This window comes from Simochromis diagramma, unplaced genomic scaffold (assembly GCF_900408965.1).
Source record: "Simochromis diagramma unplaced genomic scaffold, fSimDia1.1 OVJJ01000402.1, whole genome shotgun sequence".
Lineage (NCBI taxonomy): Eukaryota > Metazoa > Chordata > Actinopteri > Cichliformes > Cichlidae > Simochromis > Simochromis diagramma.
Window position 1 is genome coordinate 795736 of NW_024386972.1, and position 13526 is coordinate 809261.

The following is a 13526-nucleotide window of genomic DNA, read 5'->3' on the forward strand; positions in this document are numbered from 1 at the left end:
AGGCTTCAGGTCTGTAAAGGTTGGAGCAACAAGGATTGCTCTGCTGCTTCAAAAGTGTCAGCATTTCAATGTTTAAGGTTATGTTTATCTGTACATCTACTGGAGCCTACTTAAGCTCACAGTAACAGTATGCTAAAGGACACGCCTAGCATGGCACGCTAATTTTGAGCAGGTAGAAGTTTTAATGTTTAACAGCTTGGCATATAATGTCAGTCTTGCAGTTTACAGAGGTGGACAATCCTCCAGTGAAAATAAATGTTTCACCGATGGTCATTTGACTGTCTTTCAGTATGATTCTGCTAAAACTCACAGGCTGAATTGAGTTTTTCTGAGGTAAGCCATGGGAAAAGAAGGGACAGATTACATTTACTGATGCAAATGTTGAAATGTTAGGGGCTTTAGCCTTGACAGTAGACTGCTCTACTTCAAGTTTCACATACTGAACTCTCTGATCTTGCTTGGAAATGATGAGTTATTGAAACAAATTTATTAACTGAACAGTTAGTGGTTCTTCAACCAAGGTTTGTAAAACATCAAAAGGAGGACCGAACATGATTTATTTTTCTGTACCGCAGCACTAGGTTTTCTCAGTTATATGTATTCCAATTATGTAATGAGCTTTGAACAAAATTGTGGTGTAAGTATCAAAATTGTGGCCTGTGACTGGAGTGCACCTCCCAGCGCTGAGGCAGAGCAGATCTTTGAGCAATGCTTTTACTCTTCACAAGCAAACCTCTGGTGGTGCCCTTGACAAAAGCACTTAACCCCACCTGCTCCAGCTGAGCTGTATTGAGCAACTCCCTGAAGTCACTTTGTTAAATTGAATGAGGGTGATACAGGTTGTATTGATAAAAGGGCTCCCAGTGATCTTTAGTTAACAAAAGGTATGAAAAAGACTGAAAGAGATAGTAACAACTTTGTCCAGCTTTTTAGTTTTATCTTTCAGTTGCCCTCTTTGAAATACATGCTTTTTAGAAAGAATCCGTAGCCTACTTAGGTTTTGATCTTCTTAGTTATTCAACACTGGGACTGTAGCCTAATACAACTACTGTCGGCACCTATTTCTCTCTTAAAATATTTCATATTTATGCCATTGACATATACCATTGACAAATCAAGTGATTTAACAAGAATCATCTGCAATGTTCTGCTTATAATAGATAGGTTCTGATATTCATGTAATTTAGATGCCACTTTGACATGCAGCAACCTTACAGTAGATCTAACTGGGTGTCTTACTGGTTCTACAGCTGTAGAGCCAGTAACACACCTCAACCTGCTACACACCACAAAATCTGCCCGAGGCATTTACCCATCTTCGAAAATCCTAGATCCAAATGCAATCTGGCATCTATGGAAGTCAGAACAAGCCAGATTCAGAGAGCTCCCATCCCGCAAACCTCCACAACATCCAAAACATATTTTGCTACGTTCTGGTTTCTCAGACATCACAAGACACCCTCTGGGATTTCTTTGCGCAGTCCTGATGAGTCACACGATAGTAACACAGTATTATTACAGATATTTAAAACAGGTAGCTCTTGAAAATGAGACCTCATGTCTCAGTGAGATTTACCTGTGTAAATAAAGGTGAAATACAAAAGTAAAAACCACAGAAATGTAGCTGCTTAATGAATACTAATACTTAATCTTCAGACATTGATTACATTTAGCTGCATAACTATATTTATTGAATAACACAAAATAGTAATAGTTAAGAACTGATTGATGGAATAAACAATTATTTATATGGCTTTAAAGCAGGTGTGTCCAACTCCAGGCCTCAAGGGTTGGTGCCCTGCAGGTGTTTTGGTAAAATAGATGCAGTAAAAGAAAAACACACTGTCATGAACTGATCTCCCCAGATCGCAGATCTCAGTGTTATTGAAACAGCGTGGGATCATCTCAACAGAAAGGAACTGTTCATTTATTTATGTCAGGAAATAATTCTAGACAAACAAACACAGTACTATCAGAACTTGAGTTACACTGCCTGCTAAAGCAATAGTGAAGATTCTTTATTTTCTGTTATGTGTTCGTATGTCTCTGATGAAAGCAGTACAACTGACTGGATAACTAATTAGTAGCATCGCTGTATACATCATCCATCTGACTGCCTCACTAATGGACTGATACACTGCTTTACCCACGCTGCCTGTCAAATTGACTGACATGACTGATGCATTGCGTGACTGGTTGAATGACCATCTGACACAGCAGCTTGCTGACAGATATACTAGCTTTCTGACTGACTACACAACTGAGAATTTAAGAGAGTGACTGGCTGTGGAGGCCATTGATGGACTGTCAGTATATTCTTAATAGAAGGTAAGCAGCAAAGTGTGCCCATGCCATGAGAAGCCCGAGTGACCAGTGTGCTAATAGCATGACCTCCTACGTAATACTAAAAGGAGAGGGTGGGGAATAGAGTAAGAGACAGTGACAGAACAAAGGTAAGAATATGCATGAAGAGAAGAAGAAACACATTTATTACATAAGAAGAAAAGGGGAAATTGCGGTGAGAAAATACCCCTCTTTAAGTCTGTTGTTACTGATTCTGAAGGACAGGGACACACAGCTGTTGTTAAGGACAAATAGGAGAGACTGATGAAAAGCAGACAAGGAGAATTAGAAGGTGAAATTGAGAAGATCAGTGCTTTTTAATGTAGAGTCCGATAATGGGTGAAGGGAAGAGACATGGTAAGGGCAAAGCCTGAGCACTGGGGTAGAAAAATTTCATGGAGGTAGAATTTGGAAAAAAGATTCTTTCTATGTCCCTTTAGGCAACACAGAATATTGATTGTATCCATGGTCATTTAATGTGTGCGGTAATGCAGTTGTGTGCCAAGATCGTTGTACTTTTACAGTAACTGTGCACACTCCAGCATTCATTGTGTATGTCTGAATGTGTGTATGTCTTTGTACCCCTGGGCAAAGGGCATAAGTGATGAACTCGCCACTATAAATTTCTCATATTCAGCTATGAATGATGCATTTTGAGTGTGGGATCTATGCACCTCCAGGATAGGATAGCATAGTTTAAGAGTTTGAATACACTGAGAGATGCAGCAAAATCACATTTGCAGTACAGCATAATATCATTTTTAAGCACAAATCTGAAACATTTAAAGTACAAAAAGTAAAAAGAAGTATCAAAGAGAATGGAGTAATTTCAGTGGCTCGGACTTTAAAGCCATGATTACAGCTTTAAAATTAAACATTGTTTTCATGACACTGAAGACAATAAACTGTCGGCACTGTTTTCAGCACAGCATTAGGTGATGCTCATATATTGCTGAAAGGCCAACTTTTGACTGGTACTGCAAAGACCCCAATTAAGCACAGAGCGAACAAACACTAACAGTAACTTAAATACATAGTGCATTGAGTTAGGGGTGTGACTTTCCTCAAATGGATATTTTTTCTTCTGCTGTAGCAATAGCTGTTTTCTCTCATATTTATTGTAACAAGCTTGGATGTATGACTGGCTAAATATATATTCAGTCAAACGGAAGAAAACACAAAAACTAAATAACAGACAGTGTTAAAATTGTTTTGCTTGACCAGCATGGCATCCATTCCCCAGTTTTTTTCCTGCACAGTTAATGTTAAGATAATTAAAATGACATTAACTGCGAGAAAGCTGCTGTTTTGTTGTGCATGCTGAATACGCTGTGGATCACCTTGAATGTCACATGAAGAAATAATCTTGTTTAAATCCATCTCCTTTGTTTTAAATGTTCAAATACGATAGTTAAGAATAAAGCAGGAAGCAAGCATATTCCTCTAACACCATTACCTTTCATCAGGGGAACAATGGCAGATGCACTTACGCCGCAGAAGTTGGTATTACACAACAGCGGCTGTGTTTATGCAGGTCTCTTACTGCAGGCTGAAAATGTGCCTGTATTAAGCCGTTCTTCTTGCTTATACCACCTATATAATATGCAGATGCGAGTGCGGAAAGAAATTAAAGGGATACGTGAAACACTAAAGGCTGCCCGAGCTCTACCAATCCTGCAGTCCAAACATTAACAGCACATCGATGCTGAACGATTATGCAAAAACATGCATTATGTTTCAAGCCGCTGTTTTTAAATGAGTCATTTCAGTGCTGTGTGTACAATGTCATAATTGTTGTTTTGTTTGAAGCGGGTGAGCTGAATTGGATGAGGAGTGATGTGGAGTTCTTATATCACTTTGACCTTTGATTTGAACTCTTCAGACCAGAGTGTCCATTCTGTTTCTTTTCTGCTATGTGACTCTTAAGAACACAAGTTCAGCCATCTTACTAAATCTTGATCAGAACCTGGACTTTATTTATTTCATGGTTTTTAGTCATATGCAAGTGTTCAGCTTACATAAATACAGAAATACAGTATACAAGGAAAGAACAGAGTTTTATGCTTCTTGAGCCCAGTACCTTACCTTCGCCTGATATTTCCTCATTCCATATTACACTGATAGCACTTACCCAAACAAGTCTTTAATGGAAAGTTTAAACTAGTTTAGAGCTACTTCAGTTTCACTTGCATCCAGTTCTCCACTTCCAGTACCACGCTAATGTAAGGTGCTAATAAATGGAAAGAGACTTGGCGACAGCCATCTGCCAAGTTAAGCAGTGGACAGTGCAGCTGAGAATAAACAGCTATAAAATACTGTAACCCAGGTCCCACGTAGCTATGGTAAAGCTAGAGTATATAGTACAATGAGACTGGGCCTGGGTTCATAGTGCTACTAATAATGATACTTGATTCCCACTAATTGAATTAATAAGGACCACCACAACCGGGTATTTATTTAGACAAAAAGAAATAAAATAAACAGTTACTTTTATAAAATGAATTGAATTCAAATAAACAAAAATACTGTAAAAGTGACTACATGGATTTTCAATAAAAGATTATCAACAAAATACCTCTTTCTTAGGTGCCAACTGTTATTTCAGTTACAACAGCTCACACGTTTCAAAGGGATGAATTTCAACCTTTGAAAATAACTTTGATTACAACTACACACCAAAAACCAAATTTGTAACAGTGGGCCCACACACACACACACACACACACACACACACTTTAACCTGTCCACACTACACCTGTAGCACGGTGCTTGTTGCAGGCCTGATTCAAAGTTCGGGTGCGGTGAGGCCTAAAAGTGATGGCCGCTTCACTCAAACTGAGCCATAAAACAAAATACGTGCACTTTAGTTCCAGTTAGTACTCACGAGTCCAATGAGTTTGTTAGTGGGGCAATCAGAAACGGGCAGTTAGTTCACCAGTAGTGAAGACAGTCAGGGGTGAGAAAACAGCCAGGGGTGAGAAAACAGCCAGGGGTGAGAAAACAGCAGGGTCCATCCGGGCAGAAACTTCTCTCTCCCTCTCCTTTCAGAGCGTCCCTCGGCTTCTAAACATATTAAAACACTTGAGCTACAATACCAAATGCTATCACATAACGATTTAGCATTAGCATGCTTTGACTGAAAATCACAGAGCTAAACATAAAGCATGGCATCACAGCACATAACGCGGTAAGCTGCGCTAATTAGCAAACCGCTAGTTAGCATCACATATCACGCTATTTTATCACTATAACAAATAGTTACAGTACAAATGTCAAGGCACACAGTCTCATTTACCTCTTGCAGATCACAAATAAGTAATATCAGGACCACGGGTAGTCGACCTCGATGATACACTTGGATGCAAAATCCACACCACGTTTGCCTTATGACATCTCTCTCTTCGGACTTAGCTTCTGTGTCCGCTCCCACAGATTCACACAAACCTTACCACTCGTCCCGCCCCCATAACAGAGAAGAATGACATTGACTGGCTCGCCAGCACAAACAACCAATGACAATACAACATTGAGATAACTGACATTAGATGGGTAAAATACACTTAGGTTACACCCCAACATATTGATTCTGCATAGAAAATGAACTCTAAATCATGAAACCCTTTTATTTATTGGACTCTTAACTGTAAATGAAATTACATTTGTACCAAAGCATATGATTTTTTAAACCTTTGATCAACTATTTATATTTTAACCATTTTTTATAACAGTAGACTTTTTTTCTTTACCCTGTAAGCCTGAATAATTTCAGACAGGGCTACAATACTATACTGCGAAAAAGTCTTAAGGCACCTCCCATTTCTTTATATTTGGCTTGGAAATTTGGAGAGCGGGCACAAGGGTCTAAAGTTAACATTTGCTGTGATCACCTTTATTCTTCAACACAGCATGAACTCTGTTGGGCAAGCTTGCTGCTTCTAAATTTTTGAAGTGGTCTTCAGGAATAGTCCTCCAGGCTTCTTGAAAGACATTTTTTGTCTGCCTTTTGTTCTGTCAAGATGATCCCACACTGCTTCAGTAATGTTGAGGTCTGGGCTCTGGTGAGGCCAATCCATGACTGATAGTGTTCCCCTGTCTGTTTTCACTAGGTAGTTATGCTTTTGCTCCATTGGCAATGTGTCACAAGCTTTCCAGATGGTATTCCATGATGGATCAAGATTTGACAGTACCTTATTGTGTTATACTTCCATCCATTCCCCAAATCATGACAGAGCCTCTACTGTGTTTTGCAGATAGCCATAGACACTCATTGTTGTACCTGTCTCTTGACCCTTTCTGTACATAGTGATGATAGTTTAAGCTAAAACATTTCAAAGTGGAATTCATCACTCTATAAAGGTCTATGTAATTTGCAACCAATGGATCCGTAAGACCCGTTAAAGTTAATCTCAACTGAACTAAACTGAAGGACTGGATGAATATATACTCGATATTGTGTAGCTGGATATTTTTCCTCCAACTCACCAGTTTCCTCAGCTTTTTTAAGCACACACTGCTCACCTTGTCCAAAATTATTGAATAGTAGCTCCATTAGAATCACCTCATTAATAAACATTAACAAAGAAAAAAACACATTCCTCTGCCAAAGTCCAAAGAACGACTTTGAGAGATTTTCAGAAAGCCTGGAGAACTTTTGCTCAAACTACAGTGTATAAAGAAATAAGGAGTGGCTCAAGAGTTTTGCACAGTACTGTATATTGATTATCCTGAGGTCTATAGCCTACAGTGTTACTGTGCCCTCATGAATATTCAATCCCTTCAAACCACTGCTGTTCAGATTTTTCAGCTTCCTACTGTGTGCGGCTGAATGGACTCACTGTAGTACATGGGTATTAAGCACATCACTCATGGCCGTTGCAGGGAGGAAAGAAGTCCAGATTTTTCCATCTGGTCTCCTGCTTGATGTTTTATTCATCTGAATGACCCTGTTTCCTGATCTATGATCTTAAGAGACTCAGCCACACACACACCAATGACACCACCCTCCCACATGCTTATACGCAATTTATCAGTGGGACATAAATTTGAAGATCACCTTAAACATTAGATGAACCATGCGGCTTGTAAATAAACACTCGATATCTCCTTTACATACCTCACATACTCTGACTTCCAAAACATTTGTTCAAACCCATCCTGATTCCAGCCTCTGTCTGTGTCTCTGTCTGTGTCCTTCACTATGGCTCACTGTCATTTTCATATCTTATTGAAGGACTGTCCTTACTCTTTCAATGAGGTGCTGTTGTGCTATTAGCGAGGCGTACACAGACACTGACATCTTGAGCGAGCAACAAGGTGAGGAAAATCTCCGGCTGATGGATGTAATTTTCCATGATCACCTCTTCTGTCCTTTGAGTTCTTCTTTGTGAATATGTCCTCCATTTACCCTCTCAAACTTATATTCTGTTTATTTTTCTGTGCTCGTTGGTACATTGTCTGCATAGATGCACAATTCAGGAGAGTTAGAGCATATATATCCCAATAATAGAAATGCAGACAGTGACATATATTCTAGACAGGTGAGTTTTTCCACACCTGTAACACATAATAGGTAAACATGTTTGCATCTGGTTCCGTGGACAACTCAGACTCACCAGTTCATCTGGAGTCCATGTTTTTAGATGGCGTGAGGAAATAGGCATGCCAGGTAAAAGGCGTTGATCTTTTCATGCAATACAGGGTTGTCCTGTAAGATGTTTGGTCATGACATTCACACGATGTCCAGCTTTTAAAGCTGGGATTGGTACAATACATGATCCAAATATTGGATTGGAGCATTCCTTGACTTCCTGACGGCCTGAAAAACTTGATTCCAGGTTATGATTTAAGTCAAAAGCTCTAACATTGTTATTATGTGCTTTAGCTGACTGACTTGCAATGTAATCAATAATCACGTTGTCATGTTTTGGTTGGCAATGTACAGTCCCAATCAAAAGTTTGAGACCACTTGAAAAACGGCAAAAAAACATATTTTGCATGGTTGGATCTTAACAAGGTTCCAAGTAGAGCTTCAACATGCAACAAGAAGAAATGGGAGTGAGGCAAAACATTTTTTTGAGCAATTTGTTGAAAACAACGCTTTATTTAAAAGTTTAGGACCACACCTCCAAAAAACCCTGTAAACCCTGTAAATGAAAACATCTCAGGTGGGATCTGCTTGTCATGCCAGTAACGTTGGAAACCATCAGGACCATCAAGATTAAATTTTTTTTCTCATCAGAGAATAAAACTTTCTTCCACCTTTCAGTGTCCCATGTTTGGTGCTCGTTTGCAAAGTCCAAACGGTCAGTTCTGTGGCTTTCAAGGAGACCTTTGAAGACGTTTTTTGGTTTTGAAGCCCTTCAGTCTCAGATGCTGTCTGATGGTTATGGAGTTGCAGTCGACACCATTAACGGTCGTAATTTGGGTTGAGGATTTCCAGTGTCTTGACGGACTGCCAGTTGGTTCCTCAGTTCTGGTGAAATCTTTTTGGGTCTTTCACTTGACTTGTTTGTTCCATAACCCCCAGGGTCATTTAAGAAATTCCAAATGACTGTCTTACTGCTTCCCACCTCAGTACCAATGGCGTCCTGCGAGAGACCCTGTTTATGCAGTTCAACAACCTGACAACGTTAAAAACAAAATGTTTTTTGTGCTTTTGCCATCAGAACATCATGACAATGTGAGTACCTGACAGAAATGATGATGAAACCACATTTTTTTCACAGATTTGACCTTTTACAGGCATGTGGTTCTAAGTGTTTTACCAACTGGAAAACAACTTGTTTCAGTTTAAGCTTTGTTTTCAATAACTTGCATGGTCAAATAATTGTTTTGTCTCACTCCCATTTCTTCTTGTTGCATGTTGAAGCTCTACTTGGAACCTTGTTAAGATTAACCATGCAAAATATGATATTTTTTGCCATTTTTTTAAGTGTTCTAAAACTTCTTATTGGGACTGCATTACTGCAGGATAGTATTCTGTGGTTTCCATGCATGCATGTATCTGTAAGAATTAGAAAGATGAGGTGATCTATAATCAGTGTTTGGTCTTCTTCTCTCTCCTTCTAAAATATATATCAATTGAATGCATTCTATATTGTGTGTGTGTTTGTGTGTGTGTATAAACTGCAAATGTTGACTTTTGAATTTCATCGCTAAGCAATATGTTTAATTTTTTTTTCTCATGCAACCATGTGTTTTCAGTATTCAGTCACTGCTCTAGGTTTAATCTGGACATTCATTCTGCTGTTGCTGGAGACTTTTTGAACTGAACATGTATAGTCCACCAGTGGATCTTTCTTTTAAAAATCTCAGCAATGTTGCAGGTAGTATATTTTTAAAAATCCTGAAATATAAAGTAGATAATGAAATAGTGTTTACTTTTAAATATATTTCTTCCATTAATAATTATTTAAGTGCTCCTGGGGGGTGAGCTTTTTGGTAGGAAGTATTTTCTAGGACAGCACTTACTCTTACTAAACCACCTAACTATAGTTAGTGTATCAACTGCTGTTATCAAAATGCATGAATTTAAATACTGCAATGTTTACACACTAGCATAATCTAGTCACACAAACTTGTAACTTATTGTTTTTAAAGCATTTTAAAATAAAATACTTCAAATCACTTCTTATTTCTACAGTATAAAATTCTGTGAACATGACTGCAGTAATCACTTTAATAGAGCGGCTTTAAGCAGCAGAAATAAAACTGCATATAAACAAGTACCAAAGCTTCCCATATGATGTATCAAGTCTCATTATGTTATTTTTGGTTCAGGTGCATTGGCAGAGCTGCCCCGAAGTCTGCTCCGCCCTTTAACCACAAACTCAAAGGGGAAGTACCTGAGCTGCTCTCTGCGTCTCAGTAATAACAGCCTCACCGACCTTGTTGGCCTCCAGTACACGATCAACCACTTTTTTGCACAACCATCAAAGCTTGGATGGTTGGATCTGTCCTTCAACAAAATCACCTGCATAGAACCTGTAAGAATCATTTTTGTTCTTCTAATAGCTCATTTTCAGTTTTCTATGTCTTCTTCTGAAATTAGCCCCTGTCTTTGATGTATAATTACACACATGTCTTATACACAACATTTGTTCTCCCTGTTTATTTAAGAAATGTTTATAATCTACATTTGTTTCCCCAAAATGCAATAAATTCTGATATCTTCACAAGCTAACCAGCATTTTATTGATTTAAATTTACAACTAAGCCCTGTTACAGGTTTTGTGTGAGCTGAAAGAACTGCGTGTGCTGTATCTTCATGGCAACAGCATCTGGAATCTGTCAGAAGTGGACAAGCTGAGAGAGCTCCAGCATCTGCACACAATCACATTGCATGGCAATCTCATAGAAACAAGCAAAGGCTACAGGTGCAGGCTCATTTTCAGCAATTTCACTTAAGACAGACATTCTGTTCTCAGAGCTGATCTCAAGTTGCAGTGTGTGGAGTTATACACAGGCTGGTTCTAGATTGGTTGTAGATAGTTGATAGCAAGAGGCTAGGCCAGAAGCAGAGAAGAAGAAAAGCAAAACAAAAAATAAGAATTAGAAAGAAAAAAATACCCTGACAACACCTGCTTTACACAAATTCATAGATCTTGCGGCATGTTGAGCATAACTCATATGTTGAGTCTAACTTGACAGTTGTTTCAGGGGGCTATGTTTTTTTAATGGGAAATCACAGGTGTGTAAGAGGGAATATTTGATCAGAAATGTAATAACTATTTTAGCAAAGTGGCAAAACAAGAGCTAAAATATTCTTTCTATTAAAGTACAGAATTTACCTAAAGTAGGTAAAGTTAAACTCCCTTTTTATGAAAAATGTCATTAACTGTACCAAGTACCATAATATTCTAGTTTAAACAGTATTTGTAATAACTAATGCACTGAATCTAATCATATATCTTTTGCAACACCTACAGATATAGACAGAGAAATGTCACATTGAGATATGTGATACCTCTAATACCTGCTTATGTCTACATTAGATGTGTCAGGTTATTAGGTTCAATATCTCAGGGATATAGCTTCTTGATTTAATTTTCATCTCACTTCATACTCTCATTTATGTGAAAAATCAGCAAAGTCTGCTTCACAAAGACTTAGACATATCGTCCTTATTTAAAATCAAATGTTAATGCTGATATGAATTTTCATATATGGAAGCACTCAACATGTCCACGGTGCCCTTGGAGTCAAAGCTGACTTTGACGTGTGTGCCTTTGTGTGTGTTTAGGAATTACGTGATTTCTGTATTGCCTCAGCTGAAGACGATGGACTTCAGCGGTGTGACACGAGATGAGCGGGTCATGGCAGATATCTGGCGTTCTCACGGCACCAAAAAAAAAACCCGAGACCATTAAGTGTTTCTGCTGAATAAAAATGTTTGTCCTCTCATCACCAGCCTGTTTTGTTTTTTTCTCAATTCCCTGCATCAGATCTTGGTACCCATGTTATTTACAACTGAGCTAATATCCTGTGAGCGTTCTCATTTTTGACCTATGGGGTGTGGCTATGGTCACCCATCTTCCTGCTTGATTACTGCAGTAGTAATTAGGAGGTAATCAGACTCTCGGTGGCCATCGTCACGACATGATGTCACAAACGGCGCACTACTTGTACAAATCTGAACATGCTGATGTGGCCCAGGGGTTATCGGTTGAAGTTAGAATCACTGTGACAGCTCAGACAATGTGAAGGACCTTGCATAAAGTCAACTTCAGTGAACTGCGGTTGAACTGTGAAATACAAAACTCTTGCTTCCTCTTTTGGGATATTTCATATTGGGAGCACATTCTGTGGTTAGACGAGTGTAAAATGAATTTGTTCAACTCAGAAGGGATCCAGCACCATTTGGCATGACCCTCGATGGGAATACCTCAGTGAAAACATAGTCCTGACTCCCACCAGATAAGCCAGAAGATGGGACTGTGATGATATGGGTCTGCATGACGAGTGTTGGGGATATGATATTATAGAGGGCACTTTGAATGCCCAGGGACATACAACACTTTACTGCCCCATGTCCAGAGGTCTATTGGAACAACAATATTCCTACTTGATCACAATCTAAATCACGCTGCTAAAATCACGCAAGAATTAAAAAATAAATCCAAACAATTACCTGACAAAGGAACATTTAAAATGTATAGTTGCAGCCTGTAATCACACCCACCTATATAGCAAATGTGACTTTATTAAATATACATACACATAAGCAAGTTTGAGTCTCTGGTATTGCCATCTGGTCTCGTTGGGGAAGAAATGTGCACCATTTATTAGTTTCTAGGTTGATTTAACTGGCTGTCCTCCAGGCTCTTTTTGGTATAGATTCATCATTTTCTCTGAAAAACTTTAATTGGTGTGAATGAAATATGCCTGAATCAGCAAACACACCACACGACACAAAAACGGACCAATAAAACCAACACAAATGATATCATCTAAGTGCACATCAAGACTTTGAGGTGCATAACACCTAAACTGATACTTTCCTAAGGGTTTTCTCAACGGAAGTATTTAGGCCCCAGTTTCCTTTGAAACCTGCACTTACATGGTTCTTTTGAAACAGCGTTTAGACCATGTGTCAAACTGTGCAGTGAAGCCAGAATCAATGAATATCTTTCAGTCACGATGGCAGCTGCTCTCAGCAGGATAGCCCGCTTTGTACAGTGCTTGAGGAAACACTTGCATGCACTTTACAGATTTTGACGACTAGCTATTGCACATCGACATCCCTTTTTTTGACATTTCACATGTCGAAAGCTGTAGTGAAATACAATAAACATGTCCCATAAGTCGTCACAGCCATTGTTCGCATTTTTAGAAGCTATGGTCAGTCGGCATAGACGTCTGTCCTACCCATTTGGTAGAATACACAGTATTCCATTGTACTCTATGAATTCAGAATGGCAAGCGTTAGCTACTCTTGTCATGTTCCCTTTGCTGCAGATGGGAATGGCAGTCAAAGTTTGTTATTTATTAATGGTTGTGCAAAAAAGAATTATAGAAAGCATTAGTGCAAATGTATTAATAAATAACATCCACACTATGAATCTGAGAAACAACCTTAGGAAGGGTTGATACAGAAATGAGTGTGGGATCATTTCCTCACGGACATTTTCAGCTGTCACAAAAAGGAGAGCTGTTGTACACTTTTATGGAGAATGGTAGAACTG

General features: G+C 38.8%; 1 protein-coding gene across 2 annotated transcripts in view; it reads left to right on the forward strand.

Moving 5' to 3' along the window:
* LOC120738147 (leucine-rich repeat-containing protein 51-like) overlaps window positions 1-11865 on the forward strand; it is a 120173-nt gene extending 108308 nt beyond the window's left edge. The window contains exons 1-5 of one of the 2 annotated variants that reach the window (XM_040039234.1): window positions 7559-7656; window positions 9547-9668; window positions 10123-10328; window positions 10570-10718; window positions 11585-11865. In XM_040039234.1, the coding sequence (XP_039895168.1) occupies window positions 9617-9668; window positions 10123-10328; window positions 10570-10718; window positions 11585-11711 (534 nt within the window). In that variant the 5' untranslated portion in view covers window positions 7559-7656; window positions 9547-9616 and the 3' untranslated portion in view covers window positions 11712-11865. Of the gene's footprint in view, window positions 1-7558; window positions 7657-9546; window positions 9669-10122; window positions 10329-10569; window positions 10719-11584 lie in introns of those variants that run through there. The other variant, XM_040039235.1, reaches the window with a different exon arrangement.
* Window positions 11866-13526: the final 1661 nt, after the last annotated feature.